Raw genomic sequence first — 18,877 nt, forward strand, 5'->3', positions numbered from 1 at the left:
CCGCTCCGCGGCGGGAAGCGCCTTCCCCACAGGTAGTGGATTAGGGAGGGCAGGGTTAGGGAGGGAAGCAGGACCGCTCTCCCTGCCGCCTCTTCGGAGTCTGGGTGCGTTGGTCGGGTAGTCTCTGAGGGCCCGTCGCTCCTGGGATCGGCCCGTTACCGACCGTTGCCGGCAAGGCCCGGCGGCCGGCACCGGAGAAGGGCGGCGAGGCGGCCGGGAAGGTCTCGTCCCGCGCGGGAGGCTCGTCGTCCACGGGGCGCCCACAGAACCCACCTAGGAGAGGTTCTCAGCCCACCACCGTGTTTTCAGCCAGGTGAATGTCTTAAAGCATCCAATAGCGCCCTGTGAGTTTTGCCGAATTTCGGAGAGCATTTTTTAAATGTCTCCTTCCTGTGCTTTATAGCTTGTTGTTTGAAGTCTGCCTTCCAACTTTCTTCGTGCGAACTCCGACAAAAGGAACGAATTTTAAACTGGGTGGTTTAATCAAAAAATGCTAGGACGAGTTACTTCCCAGTTTGGAAACATAATTTTCTGAACAGCAAAACAAGGGAACAATAAATTTCTGTGGCTGATACCACGTCTAAAAGATTAGAACACTTCACAAGGAATTTTTAAAGAATGTAAGAACATTGAAATCAGTAATTTTAACAAATGTTTAAATAACGCATAACTGTTTTCTAGATAAACTCTTAAATTTGTCCAATGGGACACGATGCACGATTCTGTATTCCTACTTTGTAAAGTTTTTATCTCCCTGTTGGGATTTCTTGCCGTTTTTAATCCCCTCTCCCCTCCCACATACACGTTATACTTACTGCTATCTGCCTTTGTTTATTGAACAGATTTTTTTTTTTTTTTTTTGCTCCCATTGTGTGCCAGGTACTGTTCTAGACGCCTAGTTAACTTAAATGAACAAAATAAAAAGCTTTGCTCTCATGGAGCTTACATTCTATTAGTGGATGCAGAAAATAAATGTAAAATAAATATATAATGGTGTTAGAAGGTGATGGTGCTATCAAAAAAAAAAAAAGAAAGAAAGATAAAGGAGTACGGGAAAGTTCCAGAGTGGAGGTGGGAACTGGTATTTTAAAGATGATGGTGGTTAGTTTAAGCCTCATTTAGTAGGTGTTACTTGAGCAAAGACTTGAAGGAATTAAGAAAATTAGCTAAGTAAATACCAGGAAGAGCGTTCAGGCAGATAGGAAAACCAATACAAAGGCTTTTAAGCCTGTCATGTTTGAGGAATAGCAAGGAGAGGGATGAGCAAGAGTTTTGGGGGTGGAGGGACAAGAAGATAAAGTCAGAGATCATGGGTAGCCGGATCATTGTAAAGGCTGATAGAAGCCATGGGAGATTTTGAATAGAGGAGAGGTGTGTTCTAACTGAAGTTTTAGAAGATCACCTGGTGGCTGTGAGTTGTGATTAGAGTGTAGGGGTGAGTGTAGAAGCAGGGAAATCATTTAGGAGATTTTTGCAGTAATCCAGATGACGACAAGAGTGGCCCAGGCCAGGGTGATAACCGTAGAGATGGTGACAAATGGTTGGATTCTGAATTATTTTGAAGGTAGGCCTTACAGGATTTGCTAGGAATTAGATATGGTGAGTGAGATAGAGGAAGTGGAGGATGACTTCAGAGGTTTGCCCAAGCTTGTAAAAGTATGGAGTTATTTAAGCCAGGATGCAAAAGGTAACAAGTAGAGATGTTGAGTAGGCAGCTAGATCCAGGAGTAAGAAGTTCTATGCTGTATGAATTTGGGGATGATCAATGGTGGCATTTAAACCATGAGAATAAATGTTACCAGTAAGGAATGGGTGTAGACAGCAGCAGAGGACCAAGGACTGTGTCCTGTGATATTTAGAGTTTAGGGAAAATAGGATCAACCAGCAAACAATATTAAGAAGGATGAACTTGTGAGTTAGGACAATCCAAAAAGGCCAGTGTCCCATAAACCGAGCTAAGATCCTTTACGAAAGAGGAGGGAGTAATCAGGTGTGTCCAATATTCTGATGGAGGCTAGAGAATTAGCTTTAGCAGTGCCATTGATGACCTTCCCCAGCCTGTTTCCTTAGAGTGCTAGAGGCAAAAATGAGCTTAAGAGAAGATGGGAAAAAAGGAATTGGGAGACAGTGAATACAGACAAGGGATTTTGCTGCAAAGGGGAACTGAGAAATAGGGTGTAGCCAGCAGGGGATGTGGGTTCAGGGCTTTTTGTTTTGTTTTACTTTTTAAGGTGGGAGAAGTAGCCACCTATTTGTTTGCTAATGGAAATGATCCACAGAGGGAAAATTTGATGGTGAGGGAGAGAAGTAACAACTGAATTGTCAGAACAATATTCTTGAGTGAACTAGAAGACAATCCCTAATACAAAGGTAGAAGGATTGGATTTAGATAAATATAGGTATAAAGTTCAACTATAGTGACAGGGAGGCAGAGTATATGGGTACAGGTTGGGCTTCCCAAATCCAAAATGCTCCAAAATCCAAAATTTTGAGCACCGACATGACACTGAAAGGAAATGCTCTTTGGAACATTTCAGAGCTTGAATTTGGAGTACTCAACCCATAAGTATATACGATGCAGATATTCTAAAATTCAAAACACTTCAGGTCTCCAGCATTTCAGATAAGGAATGCTCAACCTGTATAGCTATTGGTAGGTAGCTGGATGTGGCTGTGAGTCTGGAAGTTATTGCTTCAGTTTCCTCAGTAAAGTGGAATTCTTTGTGTCGTACTCAGATATTTCTAATATATTAGCACTCTGACATACTACCAAATAATTCACTCAACAAATAATGCATACTACATATGTTCTAGTTGGTAAATATGTAACTGAACAAAAGTCCCTGTCTTCACTGGGTCATCTATTTTAGTAGATGGAGACAGAATAAGCGTATATATGTCAGCTTCAGTTATGGGTATGAATGAAAATAAAGCAGTGTGAGGAAGAAGGGAGGTAATTATTTCTTATAGGTTGATTATAGAAGGCTTTTGTGATGAGGTAATGTTTGACCCAGAGATCTGAATCAAATAAGGGAGTGAACTATGCAGGTATCTGGGAAGAATACTGTCAGCAAAAAGAACCACCACCACAAAGGCCTTCAAGCAGGATCATGCTTCCCATGTCAAAGAACAGCAGGGGACCATTATGACCACAGCAGAGTGGGAGGGTGAGTGGGTGAAGATAGGGAAGTAGGTACTGGGGGGCCCAAATCACATAGGCCTTCCAAACCAGGGACTCTGGTTTTCAGTGATATGGGATGTTGCCATTGGTGGTTTTGAATAGACCAGTGATGTGATTTGCCTTATGTTTTAAAGTCTTAGTGTGGCTGCTATGAGGGTGAGGTTGGAATAGGCAAGAGTGAAAATAAGGAGACCGTGAGTTATCACATTAACTTTGGTGACATGATGGTGACTTAGGGTAATAGCATTGAAGATGGTAGAAGCTGTCAGATTCTGGCTATAGTTAGAAGGAAGAGCTGAAAGGTTGGCTGATGGATGCTAAGTAAGAAAGAAAGAAGTTACTCTTGACTCTAAGGTTTTTGAGCTGTTACAGGAAGACTAGATTTACTGTTTATTGAGGTAAGATTGAGGACAGAGCATATTTGCAAGAGTAGCATCAGGAACATGGTTTTTGACAAATTGAATTTGAGCTACCTACTTGATATTTCTATCCAATGTCAAGCAGGCAGTTTTATATATGGGTACAAAGGGAGAATTGAGGGCTGGAGATACAAATTTGGGAGTCATCACCAGATAGTAGATGGTATTTAAAGCCACAAGTCTGGATGAGGTAACTAAGGGAGTAAAGTATGTGGAGAATAAAGGACCCAAGAAAACTTAGGGCAGTTCAACAGTTAGAAGTCAGGGAGCTGAGGAGGAACCAGCAAAAGAAAATAAGAAATACAATGGTATCCAGTGACATGAGAGAACTGAGAGTAGTGTCTCAAAGCCAAAGATATGTCCCAAGAAGGCAGAAATGATCTCTTGTATCCAATGCTAGCAAGGTATGAAATGTAAGGACTGATGGCTGCCCATTATTTTTGCTGAGTTTTACCTGATGATTGCTCCTCAAATGTATTTTCCCCCATCCATCTCCAGACTGAAAATGCCATGAGGTCAAGATCTTACACCTGACGTGTAGTGGAAGCTCAGTAAATGTTTATTTACTCTGTACTGCTGCCACCCTTTTCGAGCCCCCATCCCTCATCTGTTTCTAAATCTCGCACTCAAGCCCAGCTGTCTGACCTTTCCTGAGTAAAATGCTCCAGTGGCTCCCCACTGTTTGCTCCTGTCCTGCCAAACAATTCCATCTATGCTGTCTCTTTCAGCTTCATCTCCTGCCACTCCCTGTTCATACTTATGCCCTGATAATGTAGAACAGTTTATGTTTTTCCCTACAAACATTTCATCCTTCCATGGCTTTACTTATTCTATTCTGTCAGCCTCTGGAATGACTTCCCTCCTCTGCTTGGCTAAAGTCTAGCTTAAAGAACCTGGAAGCTTTTCTGAGCCAGCTCAGGCAGCCTCCATGGTATGCTTTGTATCTTTATCACAGTTCTTATACTGAATTTAATCTTTTTGTATGTATGTTACATTCTTTAGAGTATAAATTTTTAGGATTTGGGAGCATGTCTTTAATCATCATCTTCTCCCTGGAACCCGTCACAGTGCCATCCTCTTGGTAGGCACTCTGTGAATACTGAATTTAGAGAGAACAGGAAAATAAAGGGGCAGACATGCAAATATGAGCTGAAGAATTTACCAGTGACTTGACAGCAGGTAGAAAGGACAGTACATGGAAAATTCTAGACTAAGTCAGAAGGCAGATATTTGAAGGAAATGGAAAAGACATTTTAATAAATATAACATCTATACTGCATAAAGGAATATGAATGCCTATGTCAAAATCACAGGAAAAAAAACTGGAAAATCATTTGTAGCTATTCCTTGTAATTCTAAATGATTATATAGTAATTTGCAACCATTAAGCGTTCTCCTAGTTCTATATTAGAATATTTGAGGTAGACGATATTATATACATAATTTATGATGTTACAGTATGATCTTTTTTAACAATTTTATATTAAATTTTTAGGACATCAATGCAAGCTTGAATAAGAAAAGCAAATTCTTCCTCCTAAGCCATGGCATATCAGTTATACAGAAATACCACTTTGGGAAACAGTCTTCAGGAGAGCCTAGATGAGCTCATACAGGTGGGAGACTGAATTAAAATCAAACATTTTATCTAGATGGGTTTACAGTAATTCTTGTCATATCACTTAAGCAAAGAGATATGAGGTAAAATATCTTGGACTCTTTGACCCAGCAAGTCAGTAACACTGATCAAATAACCTTAAATTCTTGTTTATTACACTGTCCTGACAACAGGACACAAAATATGATTGAATGATATCATTAAATATAGCTAAATCTGGGTATGTGCAGTGTTTCACACCTCTAATCCTAGTACTGTAGGAGGACAAGGTGGAAGGATCACTTGAGGCCAGAAGTTTGAGACCAGCTTAGGCAACATAGCCACCACCCATCTCCACAAAAAATAAAAAAATTAGTTTGGTGTGGTTGCGCATGCCTATAGTCCCAGTTACTCAGGAGGCTGAGTAAACTCTTGAACCCAAGAGTTTGAGGCTTAAGTGTGCTATGATGGTACCACTGCACTCCAGCCTTGGTGATAGAGCAAGACCCTGCCTCTAAATAAATAAAGTTAAATCTTCAAAAATTTTTGTTCAACATCAAAATTGAGATTGTTGGTTTTCCCAGTTCTCAAATTGAGGGAAGAAAGTCATAATTCTTTTTAGCTTTAAGGTAATTTTGTCCAATTTAATAAAGTCTTCTGATATTTACAAGTCTGAATTTATATTTCCATTTTGAGAGAATTAACCCTTCGATATAATTCTCCCAAATAAAAACATATTAAGTATTTCCGACCGGGCACAGTGGCTCACGCCTGTAATCCCAGCACTTTGGGAGCCCAAGTCAGGTGGATTACCTGAGGTCGAGAGTTAGAGACCAGACTGACCGATGTGGAGAAACCCTGTCTCTACTGAAAATACAAAATTAGCCGGGTGTGGTGGCGCACACCTGTAATCTCAGCTACTTGGGAGCCTGAGGCAGGAGAATCGCTCGAACCCAGGAGGCAGAGGTTGTGGTGAGCCAAGGTCACACCACTGCACTCTAGCCTGGGCATCAAGAGCAAAACTTCGTCTCACAAAAAAGGAAAAAAAAAAAAAAAAAGACAAAGTTTTCTTCTGGCTTTGTAACATCACTACATGTTTTCTTTTCAAGATTGTTTGTGTCGAGAGAGCACAAAAGATATCTTCAAGCTTTGCTACTTCATCAGTTATGGCAAAGGAGATAAGGAATTCTAGTTGAGAGGCTTTGGTTAACCTCAGTTAAATTTTAGATGATAATTTGTATATTTTTATTTACTTTGTCTTTAATGTTCTTCCCTAAGGGGATTTATGACCTTTACCTTTTCTCAGTCTCAACAGATCACCCCCCAACTTGCCCTTCAAGTTCTACTTCAGTTTGATAAGGCTATAAATTCAGCATTGGCTCAGAGGGTCAGGAACAGAGTCAATTTCAGGGTAAGGATATTTTCCTGAATCTAGAAGCCTATACCAATGGTTGTTAAAACAGTGTTTTTTTTTAGGACCCCTACATATTTGTTAATTATAGGAAGAGGTGGCTTTTATCAGTTTTTGGAATTTGTTTTATAATAACTAAATTATACTTTTCAATCAACTATATATTATACTAAGTTGGTCCACTTAATGTGAGATACAGAGATGTTTTTAGGTTTTTATTTCATTGTTTCATAAATCAGCCTTTGTATGTTTGGCTACCTTCCCTGAAGAGTTACTGAGATTCCAAACACCTGAAATATTATCTGCAGGATTAAAGGTAAGTGGCAGAGTAATCCCCAAGGTTCTGTTACGGTTTTCAAACTCTGGCCTTTCCCCGTTCAAGGGAAGTAGAGTTATTTCTAGAAACTTCATGTTGCCTCCCTCCTACTCTTAGGTAACTTGGCTGATAAAAAACCTGACCTCTAGTGATAGATAACAGACTATTCTGGTAGCTTGGTCTCACTTGAGTCACTTATACTTTGAATAGTAGTAATCCAAAGCTGGATAAAATTAGCTCTCTCAATTTCCTGATAACTTCAGATTAAGGGCCCATTGAAAGAGTCATGGTGCAACAGAAATAATTTTACCACATTATGGTATTGATGGACTCATATAGTATATGATGATGTTTGGTTATTATTTATCTAACTATGCTTATATTGTATTATAAGGCATAACCTATATAAATATGGTCAAAAGAAGGTTAAAATACGGTTAACAACCAAAATTTGATCATTAATTAACATCTGCCTACTTTATTTGGTACTTAAACATTCAGTAAACAGTTTGAGTGTCTATTAACATACCAGGTATGCTCTAGATACACAGAGATGAAAAGAAAATATACCAGGCATGTTCTAGATACTCGAAGATGAACAAGATAGACAAAACCCCATTTGACTTAAATAAATCTCATATATCAGTTTCATGTGCCAAAAAATTATCTGGAGTAAAATACGCCTTCAAGACTATATAATTTGACTGGTGGATCCATGAATTTTTAACAGTAATTATTCTGCCAAAATTAGTTTGTGTTTTTTAAATATACCCATATGCAGAAATCTGCCCAGATGATCCATGTTAATACATAAATTTTGCTCTAGTAAGAAAGGTGGTGGACTACTTATCAGAGGCAATGTAGTTCACAACGCCTAACTAGTCATCTTCTAGGTGCATTATTGTAGGTTTCTAGTTTGGATTTCTTTAGGTAGAGTTAAAGTAATTTGACATTTACATTTATCTTGCACAGTGTTTTGTAAGTTTTGTGTATTTTCCAAAAGCTATGTATATAATTGCTCTCAGCCTTGATCAGGACTTTTCCATTCTTTCGTTTTATTTTCCTGCTGCTGCTATTCTAGCTCAGGCTTTTATCACCCTACTCCTGGGTTATAGCCAACTTGATCAGTTTTAAGTCCGGAATGTTTGCAAATGACATTCTGTTTAGCTTAGTGTAGCATATGGCCGAGACAAAAGAGATAATAGTTAGAAATATCTAATTTTCAGAGCCATTTTGCTAGATCAAATTTAAGTATATATTTTTTGTTTATAATTTGCTGACCTAGCAGTGAGAAGCATCCTTTACAAGAATAGAATAGTTCTATATAGCATGTTAAATTGTTTTTTGTTTTAAATCCTTTTATGGGTTCCATATAAGTGAAATTATTTAGTAGAGTATTATAGGAGAAAATCCTCTTAAGTATGAGAGCTAAGGTTTTAATCGTTTATATGTTTTAATTTATTAGTAAAAAAATCTAAATATATGTACCATGGAGCTTGAACTGAATTAATTTTTAGGGAGAAAATTCAGATTGAAGTAGTGTGTATAACTAGGCTTTTATTTTGTTTTCTTTTTTTTTTTGAGACGAAGTCTTGTTCTGTTACCCAGGCTGGAATGCAGTGGCGCAATCTCGGCTCACTGCAACCTCTGCCTCCTGGGTTCAAGCGATTCTTCTGCCTCAGCCACCTGAACAGCTGGGATTACAGGCGCATGCCACAACACCCAGCTAGTTTTTGTATTTTTAGTAGAGATGGGGTTTCACCATGTTGGCCAGGCTGGTCTCGAACTCCTGACCTCATGATCCGCCTGCCTCGGCCTCTCAAAGTGCTGGAATTACAGGTGCGAGCCACCCCACACAGCCATAACTAGGGTTTTAAGGAGCCATTGTACGTTTTTGGGAGAACATATTCCCATAGATAAAAGTAATGGTTACTTAAACTTTATAGTGTTGACTTCAAACAGTAATTAAACAAGCATTAAAAGATTGAATGCCATACCCCCAAAAAATAAGATTTAGTGATCAAGAAAAATAGCCCTTCTAACAAAACTGAAGGTTTCCTTTTCACTGTTTTTTGATGTTTCTGTAACAAACATTTATTATATAACTTTCAAGATGTTCTTTAAGGCTGGGCACGGTGGCTCATGCCCTGTAACCCCAGCACTTTGGGAGGCTGAGGCGAGCAGATCACTTGAGGTCAGGAATTTGAGACCAGCCTGGCCAACACAATGAAGCCTCGTCTCTACTAAAATGAGCTGGACGTGGTGCACGCGTGTAGTCCCAGCTACTTGGAAGGCTGTGGCAGGAGAATTGCTTGAATCCAGGAGGCGGAGGTTGCAGTGAGCCAATTATCATGCCACTGCACTCTAGCCTGGGCGACAAAATGAGACTGCATCTCAAAAAAAAAAAAAAAAAAAACCGAAAACATGTTGCCCAGTTGTGGATACATGTAAAACCAAAAATGTATTTATTTAAAGTGCATTGAAGATACAATTTGGCCAAATGATTAAGTGTTAAAAGTAATATTTGACCAAAGCCAAATATCTTCTTATAGAAGGAACTTTTTGAATTTAAAGAATTCAGAATTTCACTTTGAAAAATTATAATTATCAGGCAGCTCAAGCCTGTAATCCCAGCGGGTTGGGAGGCCAAGGCGGGAGGATCACTTGAGGGCAGTTCAAGACCAGTCTGCGAAATACAGTGAAACCCTGTCCCTACGAACAAACAAATAAATAAATAACGTAGCCGGGTGTGATGGTGTGTGCCCATAGTCGCAGCTACTCGGGAGGCTGAAGTGATAGGGTGACTTGAGCCCAGGAGGTTGTGGCTGCAGTGAGCCATGATCATGCTGTTTCCTTTCAGCCTGGGTGACACAGCTAGACCCTGCCTCAAAAAAAAAAAACTATATGTATGTATATATGTATAAACACATAAAAATTATATTTATAATTATATAATATATACACAGAAACTGAAAGACGTGTATATATTATATAATGTTTGTAATTATAGAGTATATGTGTATATATACTATATACATATATATAAACGTAGTTTTTATACTAGAGATACTAAATGGATTCTGACTTTCAAATGAAGAGAGTAAAAAAGCAAGATATTATAAATAACTAAAAATTGTATACAGAAAAGTTTATTTCATGTAGAGATTCTAGTTCCAAATTATTCTAAAAAAGATTTAAAGCTTATTTCATGTTAGAGATTCTGTTCAAATTATTCTAAAAAGATCAGTCTCTTACCATTTAAGACTTTAAAAAACATTGGTTGGCTCAAAAGTTACCTAGCTGAATGTGCTCTTTGATGTTGTAATTAATTTTCATCTACAATTGGAAGGCATTTAATAACTTTAATATCTTTCAGTCAAGATTTATAGCATTTTATTTTTGCAGTAAAATAAATGAAGTATATAAATTTATACTGCAACTAATGGAATTTCAGCATATGATATGTAAGATTTTTCATTCCAGTCTACATCTAAAATGCTTTATTTATATTTGAAAGTGAATACTCACATACTGGCTCATAAATCCCAATAACTTGCTTTAAATTATTTACATAACATTATTCAATGAAAGTAATTTACTACAAGCTAAGCTCTGAGGACACAAAGGCATAAGAATGATAATGACTTTGCGAACGAACTTTGGGGAAAGGGTAGGAGGGTGGCGAGGGATAAAAGACTACACATTTTTTAAAAGAGAAAGTAAGGCAAGGCACAGTGGTTCATGCCTGTAATCCCAGCACTTTGGGAGGCCAAGGCAGGCAGACCACCTGAGGTCAGGAGTTCAAGACCAGCCTGACCAACATGGTGAAACCCCGTGTGTACTAAAAATACAAAAATTAGCTGGGTGTGGTGGTAGCACATGCCTGTAGTCCCAGCTATTCAGAGGCCAAGGCAGGAGAATCACTTGAACCCAGGCAGTGGAGGTTGCGGTAAGCCGAGATCGCACCACTGCACTCCAACCTGGGCAACACAGCAAGACTCGGTCTCAAAAAAAGAAAGTAATATACACACCTCTTTTTTTTTTTTTTTTTTTTTTTTTTTTTTTGAGACGGAGTCTCGCTCTGTCGCCCAGGCTGGAGTGCAGTGGCCGGATCTCAGCTCACTGCAAGCTCCGCTCCCGGGTTTAGGCCATTCTCCTGCCTCAGCCTCCTGAGTAGCTGGGACTATAGGCATGCAGCACCATGTCCGGCTAATTTTTGTATTTTTAGTAGAGACGGGGTTTCACCGTGTTAGCCAGGATGGTCTCGATCTCCTGACCTCGTGATCCACCCGTCTCAGCCTCCCAAAGTGCTGGGATTACAGGCTTGAGCCACCGTGCCCGGCCTTTTTTTTTTTTTTTTTTTTTTAAGACAGATTCTTACTCTGTCACTCAAGCTGGAGTGCAATGGCGTGATCTCACCTCACTGTGACTCCCGCCTCCCAGGTTCAAGCGATTCTCCAACCTCAACCTCCCAAGTAGCTGGGATTACAGGCACCCACCATCATGCCTGCCTTATTTTTATATTTATGTAGGGGTTTCACCATGTTGGCCAGGCTGGTCTTGAACTCCTCGCCTCAGTGACTCTCCTACCTCAGCCTCCCAAAGTGCTGGGATTACAGGCGTGAGCCACCACACCTGGCCAGTAATATTGTACACACTCTTAAGATCATGGATTACACATACATTCAGGATGCTGGAAATGAACATTGAGTTTGGCATCTAGCTGTTTAGCTTTCCAGAGGCTCAGACTAGCAAACGAGCAGATCTAATTTTCAAATATATTTTATAGGTTTATAATTTTGTGTCTTTTTCCCTTAATCATGGGTGATTTTCCATGTATTTATCACTCCACTGAAATTGCTGTTCCCAAGTTATTTTTGCTAAATCTAATGCATCATTTGTAGTGCTATTGATTATTCTTTTTTTTAAACCCCTATTTCCTTTGAAACCATACGGTGTGAGCTTTTCTCCTATTCCCTGGCCTGTTACTCTCAGACTCCTTTGTAGTTCTATCTCTGCTTATCATTTAATTGTTGGTATTTCTTAGGGTTATAGAGTGCCCCCACTATCCTTGGTCTCATCCAACCCTCTGGCTTTGGTTAAAGTAAATATTGTGTTCTCATGCTTTCTGTTATACTCCAACTACTTATTGGACATCATGACTTAGATACACCTAAAATTCAGCAAGTTCCAAATTTAACTTTTACTCCCAAACCAGCTTTTTCTGTGAATGCATTGACATTCAAGCCAGAAGCTTGGGAGTTACCATGGATTTCGCTGTTCCCCTACCCCACCATATTTATAGTTGACCATTCCTAGCTGTCCTACCTTTTAAAGTCTCTCCGTTTCTATTGATCCCTTTATTATTACTGTAGTAAAGCCACTTTCACCTCTCTGATTCACGCAGCTAACAGACATCAGCTTCATAGCTGGTCTTACTTCCTTTAGTCATACTCCTGTCTAATCTGTTCTTTATGTCATTACCAAAACTGCAAATGTGATCAGACTCTTCTGCTTAAAATCTTTCACTGACCTCCCATTACCATTAGGATGGGGCAAAGGTTTTCCAAGGTTCTCATTTATCTTAGGACCTGCTGACGCGTTGTTTTCTGGAATTGACCACCCCATTCCAAGTGTTTGTCTTCCTTTCCATTATCCCTCCTCTCCGTTGACTCTTATTCTTTAGTACTCAACTTAAACTTCACTTTTTGAGAGAAGCTGTCTACCTTGTGTCCTCCATCCATTCTTGAGTACCTTTGCTCTACTCACAGTACCCACTAACTTACTCTTCCATAGCACTGTTATGCTACATATTTACTTGTTTTAATGATCTCCCTGCTAAACTCAGCTCACCAGTGGCAGGGACCTGTGCTTACCATTGTATCCGCAGAGGCCAGCATAGTCTAGCACACAGTAATTATTCGTTTATTACATTCATTCATTCATAGCCATCAGTTTCCTTAATCATTCTCACTTGATAGACTATTCAGATTGAATCCAATTTTTGCTATTACAATAATATTGCAGGGAGCATCTTTGTGCTTGGTGGTTTGTTTCTGAGTTGAAGATTTTAGGCATTTTAAGTGTTGCATACTAAATTTCCTGTGTGACTGTATGTGCGCATGTGTTTATCTCAGGTTTTAATTGTATTCTGCTAGTGTCCATGCACAACTTTCATCCCATTCTTTTTAAAAATTTCCAGCCGGGCGTGGTGGCTCACACATTTAATCCCAGCACTTTGGGAGACCGAGGTGGGCAGATCACTCTGAGATCAGAAGTTTAAGACCAGCCTGGCCAACATGGCAAAACCCCGTCTCTACTAAAAATACAAAAATTAGTCTGATGTGGTGGCAGATGCCTGTAATCCCAGCTACTTGGGAGGCTGAGGCAGGAGAATCGCTTGAACCTGGGAGACAGAGGTTGCAGTGAACCAGAATCACGCCACTGCACTCCAACCTGGGCAACAGAGTGAGACTCCATCCCAAAAAATAAAAATAGGCTGGGCATTGTGGCTCACGCCTGTAATTCCAACACTTTGGGAGGCCAAGGTGGGCAGATCACCTGAGGTCAAGAGTTTGAGACCAGCCTGGACAACATGGTGAAACCCCATCTCTACTAAAAATACAAGAAGTAGCCAGGTGTGGTGGCCTACACCTGTAGTCCCAGCTACTCTGGAGGCTGAGACAGGAGAATCACTTGAACACAGGAAGCAGAGGTTGCAGTGAGCTGAGATTGCACCCCTGCACTCCACTCTGGGCCACAGAATGAGACTAAAATAAAATAAAAATTTCCTTTTGATGCTCAAGTATATATTCCTACTTAAAAAAAAAAAAAAAAAAAAAAAAAAAAAAAAAACAACAACAAAACATAATTAGAAGAATGTGTCCTGGGCATGGTGGCTCACACCTGTAATCCCAGCACTTTGGGAGGCCAAGGTGGGACGATTGCTTGAGGGCAGAAGTTTGACTAGCCCGGCCAACATAGCAAGATCCTGTCTCTATTTTTAAAAAATATTAAAATAGGCTGTTGCAGTGACTCACGCCTGTAATCTCAGCACTTTGGAAGGCCAAGGCGGGCAGATCATCTGAGGTCAGGAGTTTGAGACCAGCCTGGCCAGCATGGTGAAACCCTGTCTCTACTAAAAATACAAAAGTTAGCTAGGCATGGTGGCTTACACCTGCAATCCCAGCTACTCAGGAGGCTGAGGCAGGAGAATAGCTTGAACTCGGGAGGTGGAGGTCGCAGTGATCCAAGATCGCACCACTGCACTGCAACCTGGGCAACAGAGTAAGACTCGGTCTCAAAAAAAGAAAAAAAAATTACATAGGCCAGACGTGGTGGCTCACGCCTGTAATCCCAGCACTTTGGGAGGCTGAGGTGGGTGAATCACCTGAGATCAGAGTTTGAGACCATCCTGGCCAAACATGGTGAAACCCCGTCTCTACTAAAAATACAAAAATTAGCTGGGTGTGGTTTTGGGCTACTGTAGTGCCAGCTACTCAGGAGGCTGAGGCAGGTGAATCTCTTGAACCCAGGCGGCGGAGGTTGCAGTAAGCCAAGATCGCACCACTGCACTCCAGCGTGGCAACAGAGCGAGATTCCGTCTCAAAAAAAATTTTTTTTAATACGTATGAATAAATTATACGTTTCTCAGGACAATGAATGTTGTAGACGTAGTGACTAATACAGTAATGCATCTGAGGCAAGTCACAGGATTAAAATTTAGTGTTTCTAGGAAGTCCCTGCTTTTGTACATTTGGAGAATTAACATAATATGTAATTTTTAACAAATATTTACATAATAATTTGAACTTTCATAATTTAGCCACATGAGGGCAGTAGAAATACAAACACAAGTTTTTATTTTTTCTTTATATTTCAGGTAAGTAATTTAGAATGGAGACTGAAAATACAGAGTGCCAACTAAAATATTTTTGAACTCTTCCCTTAGCAAATTTGTCTGGCTTTTGTTTGTTTTAAGTAGCTGGGATTAAAGTTAAGGAAAATCTTAAGCATTAAACTTATTAACAATTATGTTCTTGGTAGCCAAGATCTGTTAAATTGCTTTGGAGAAAAATGTGAGGGGAAAAAACATTTCATGGTATTTCTAAATGTTTTGTTTTAAAGGGCTCTCTAAATACGTACAGATTCTGCGACAATGTGTGGACTTTTGTATTGAATGATGTTGAATTCAGAGAGGTGACAGAACTTATTAAAGTGGATAAAGTGAAAATTGTAGCCTGTGATGGTAAAAGTAAGTGCTTGCCTTATTTCTGTGAAAGCAAAGCTCCTTGAAACCTTGTTTTTATGAGCCTTTAGCAGATCTGCATCCATATGAAAAGCCTAAGGGGGAAAATGGCCCAGTGATCAACTCCCAGATACAGCCCAGGCTTCTATCTCAGCTAAATTCTGAATTGTGTATCTCAAACAGTGCTCTTACTGACTTTAGGTGGATACATTTCAAATGACACATAGACTACTTACACAGATTGGATTTGTGTGGGGAAAAAAAATAAGCAAATAAGCATTTCTCTATTTCCATTACAAATTTTAAGTGTTTATCAGGCTTTTCAGACACCTTTAAGAATTTTGACAATCCTGTGGTTTCTATGTTGCTGGATACCCGTATATTTAAAGAGTTATATTTTAAACAGGATTTTAATTAACCATAAGAACTTTGGAGTCATGATGGTAAATATTCATCTAATCTGTTAAATATGACACGTGCAAGTGAACTTCTCACACCAGACCTAGGAACTTCTTCAGGTCCTTAAATGTTTCAAAAGCTATACACCTCTAATTTGTTTCATGATTAGTTATTTCCTTTTTGCTAATTATATTTTAAATATACTTTATAATCTGAACCATTTGTGTTAAGAGCACCTAGTCTAGAAAGTGAATAGAAAAGACTGCTGCTCTTTAAGAGGGAGTTTTGAAGAGGAAGATAAAGAAATTTAGAAAGTAATACCCTCCATTTCCCTGTTTGAGTTGGATTTGTTTTATATATTTTGCACTTCCAAAGAAATGGCTAATCACTGAAGAAATGTAGAGAATACAAAAAAGCACATAGAAGAAAGACATTCTCTACAACACTACCTGATGATGGTGTTATAACTACCCTGTTGAATATTATATAGCCTTTTTTTTGCAAAAATGTATGTATATGTAGACATTTGTAAATATGTTTTTCACTGAGTTTACTACCCTTAAGCCATTTTTTTCTTTTTTTTTTTAAAGACAGAGTCTTGCTGTATTGCCCAGGCTGATCTCAAACTCCTGGGCTCAGGCGACCTTCCCACCTCAGCCTCCCAAAGTGCTGGGATTACACACCTGAGCCCCTGCACTTAAGCCTGATTTTTAGTGGCTATATAAAAATTACACCTTCAGCCCTTTTTAAAGAAATAGTCTCTTCCAGATATCAGAAAGTCTCTGAACCTAGCAGCGTTACTGTTGGTGACTTGTTATAGTTCGGAAGGTTACCTAGGAATAATCATTCTAAGAACTTTGGGCATAGTTAACTTTTTATTATAGTCATCAGATACATCTTTGTCATTACAGCAAGGAACAGTGTTATATTTGGGTCTTTTTAAAACTCCTGTGAAGGTGGTGCTGTTTCCTGAATCATAACATTTCTATATTTGAAATTAGCCACATATGGCTAGCCAGTGGTTACTGTATTGGACAGAACAGATGTTGATTATTAGTAGTGTCAGTTTCAGTCATTTGAACCATACCGAGAACCAAAAAGTCAGTAAATAAAGCCTCTGAACAAAATACTGATGTATAATATCAAAAGAATCCATGTAAAGGTATGAATCCATGTAAAGGTATGTATTTTACTGATAGGCACTCCCGTGTGGTAGTCCTTAGTGTGTGTTGCTCTTTACTGTACAAGATTGTTTTCCAAACTTCAGCGGATGAGTAGCAGATCGGCCTTGTTTATTACAGTAGTTTTTGAGGATTTTCTCCCGCTTCACAGTGTAGTAATTGATCTTCACTCAAGGAAAGCTTAAATTGTATTCCATTTACTTTATAGCTGCAGAAAAGAATGCAGTGTTAGAGGTTTGGAACAGTAGGCCAGGCGCACTGGCTCACGCCTGTAATCCCAGCACTTTGGGAGGCCAAGTCGGGCAGATCACTTGAGGCCAGGAGTTCGAGACCAGCCTGGCCAACATGGTGAAACTCCATCTCTACTAAAAATACAAAAATTAGCCAGGCATGGTGGCGCCCGCCTGTAATCCCAGCTGCTCGGGAGGCTGAGGCAGGACAATTGCTTGAATCTGAGAGGTGGTTGCTTGAACCTGAGAGGTGGAGACCGCAGTGAGCTGAGATCACACCACTGCACTCCAGCCTGGGCAACACAGTGTGACTCTGTCTTAAAAAAAAGTTTGGGACAGTAAAAGACCTGGAGGAAAAAAAAATGTTATATAACAATTACATGAACCAAATGTAGTTCAACTTGGTTTTACTCCAGTATGAATATGAGGAGCTAAGCATCTTTGTATCTCTGCTTAAACCTTCTGTTCTTCCTCACCCCTCAAGCCACCACCACTATTAGTCCTGTGTTCTCATTTCTGATAGTCTTAAAATAGTTAATTTTAAAATTAAATTGCTCCTTGAATTTACTTTCTCTTTTGTTTCCTAGATACGGGCTCCAATACTACAGAATGAATGGAAAAAATATGGCTTTTTTATGCCATCTTCTGTTATTCATTGCTTTTGAAGAGAAGCATAGAAGAGACTTTTTATTTATTCTAGAATTGCAGAAATGACCACACTGTGCTATACCAGAGACTTCCAGTAGAAAGAAACTTAGAACTCTGTAGCCTCTTACATCACCTTTATTATACAGCATGAAAAAAGACTTTTTTTAATGACAAAAGTTGTTGCCTTCCTAAGAACCTTCTTTAATAAACTCATTTTAAAACTCTGAGTAGTAACTGGTGAAACTATTAAGGTAGCAATATGAAGATAATGCGTTTCTTCATTTCCTTTGCAAGGAACATGATGCTCTTTCCGAATGCTTAATTTCCATAAAGTCAGGTTAGTTTTGTCAGTTGCAACTTTACCTGATGAAAGCATCAGCAGGGGGAAAACCAAATTCTGGGCCAGGCGTGGTGGCTCACGCCTGTAATCCCAGCACTTTGGGAGGCCGAGGTGGGTGGATCACCTGAGGTCAGGAGTTCGAGACAAGCCTGGCTAACAGGGTGAAACCCCATCTCTACCGAAAACACAAAAAATTAGCCGGGCGACGTGGCGGGCGCCTGTAGTCCAGCTACTCGGGAGGCTGAGGCAGGAGAGTGGTGTAAACCCGGCAGGCAGAGCTTGCAGTGAGCCGAGATCGCACCACTGCACTCCAGCCTGGGCGACAGAGCAAGACTCTGTCTCAAAAAAAAAAAAAAAAAAAAAAAAAAAAAATTCTGGATGGAATTTTATTAAGAAAATCCCTTGCTTTTAAAAATACAAAACCAAAGTTAGACAATCATAGCAAAACAAAACCAAAACCTTTCGTTCTTAGACCAGGTAACATGAGGAAGGGGGGAAAAAAACAACAAAATAGTCCCACCATATGACAGGTAAATTATTTCAATTCACCGTATTGATCCAAATTTCATACATTTTATCATGTACATGATACATTAGACTTTATGTCACTGGATTGTGCTTGCAGAAATACAGATGTAGCATATTGACCCTAGGTGAGGAGTTTCTTACATGGTTAACTGAATTGACCCAATTGGAGTAAAAGATTTTTGCTGTTACCTGGATGCTCCTGCAGTTGTTAAGTCAGCATGCCACTGCAGTCCTTGACTCTCATAACTTTTTGGCTAGGTACTGGTGGCTCACACCTGTAAGTAAATAATCCCAGTAGTTTGGGCGGCCGAGGCTGGAGGATGAGACCAGCCTGATCAACATAGACTGTCCTTACAACGAAAATAAAATTGTTTCATCC

At 39.6% G+C, this 18,877-nt stretch overlaps 1 protein-coding gene across 4 annotated transcripts; it reads left to right on the forward strand.

Annotated features, from left to right (window-relative positions):
* On the forward strand, window positions 1-17,860 carry GTF2A2 (general transcription factor IIA subunit 2). 4 transcript variants are annotated; one of them, XM_017895999.1, is made up of 6 exons: window positions 46-313; window positions 404-620; window positions 5,096-5,216; window positions 6,504-6,608; window positions 15,052-15,178; window positions 17,570-17,860. In XM_017895999.1, exons 3-6 carry the CDS (start codon window positions 5,145-5,147, stop codon window positions 17,593-17,595), a joined length of 330 nt encoding a protein of 109 aa, XP_017751488.1. In that variant the 5' UTR covers window positions 46-313; window positions 404-620; window positions 5,096-5,144; the 3' UTR covers window positions 17,596-17,860. The 4 variants fall into 4 exon arrangements, with proteins under 4 accessions (XP_017751479.1, XP_017751472.1, XP_017751488.1 ...); XM_017895990.1 differs by lacking the exon at window positions 404-620 and having other exon boundaries at window positions 1-313; XM_017895983.1 differs by lacking the exons at window positions 46-313; window positions 404-620 and adding an exon at window positions 1-32.
* Window positions 17,861-18,877: the final 1,017 nt, after the last annotated feature.

The sequence above is a fragment of the Rhinopithecus bieti genome, unplaced genomic scaffold (assembly GCF_001698545.2).
Source record: "Rhinopithecus bieti isolate Rb0 unplaced genomic scaffold, ASM169854v2 scaffold_947, whole genome shotgun sequence".
In the NCBI taxonomy this organism is placed as follows: domain Eukaryota; kingdom Metazoa; phylum Chordata; class Mammalia; order Primates; family Cercopithecidae; genus Rhinopithecus; species Rhinopithecus bieti.

What these genes read in the sequence shown, in the direction of transcription:
- GTF2A2 (XM_017895990.1), top strand. Translation starts at nt 5,145, where the DNA reads ATGGCATATCAGTTATACAGAAATACCACTTTGGGAAACAGTCTTCAG. An exon ending in GCCTAGATGAGCTCATACAG is followed by an intron (nt 5,217 to 6,503) that starts GTGGGAGACTGA and finishes ACCTTTTCTCAG; the next exon opens with TCTCAACAGATCACCCCCCA. An exon ending in GGAACAGAGTCAATTTCAGG is followed by an intron (nt 6,609 to 15,051) that starts GTAAGGATATTT and finishes TTTGTTTTAAAG; the next exon opens with GGCTCTCTAAATACGTACAG.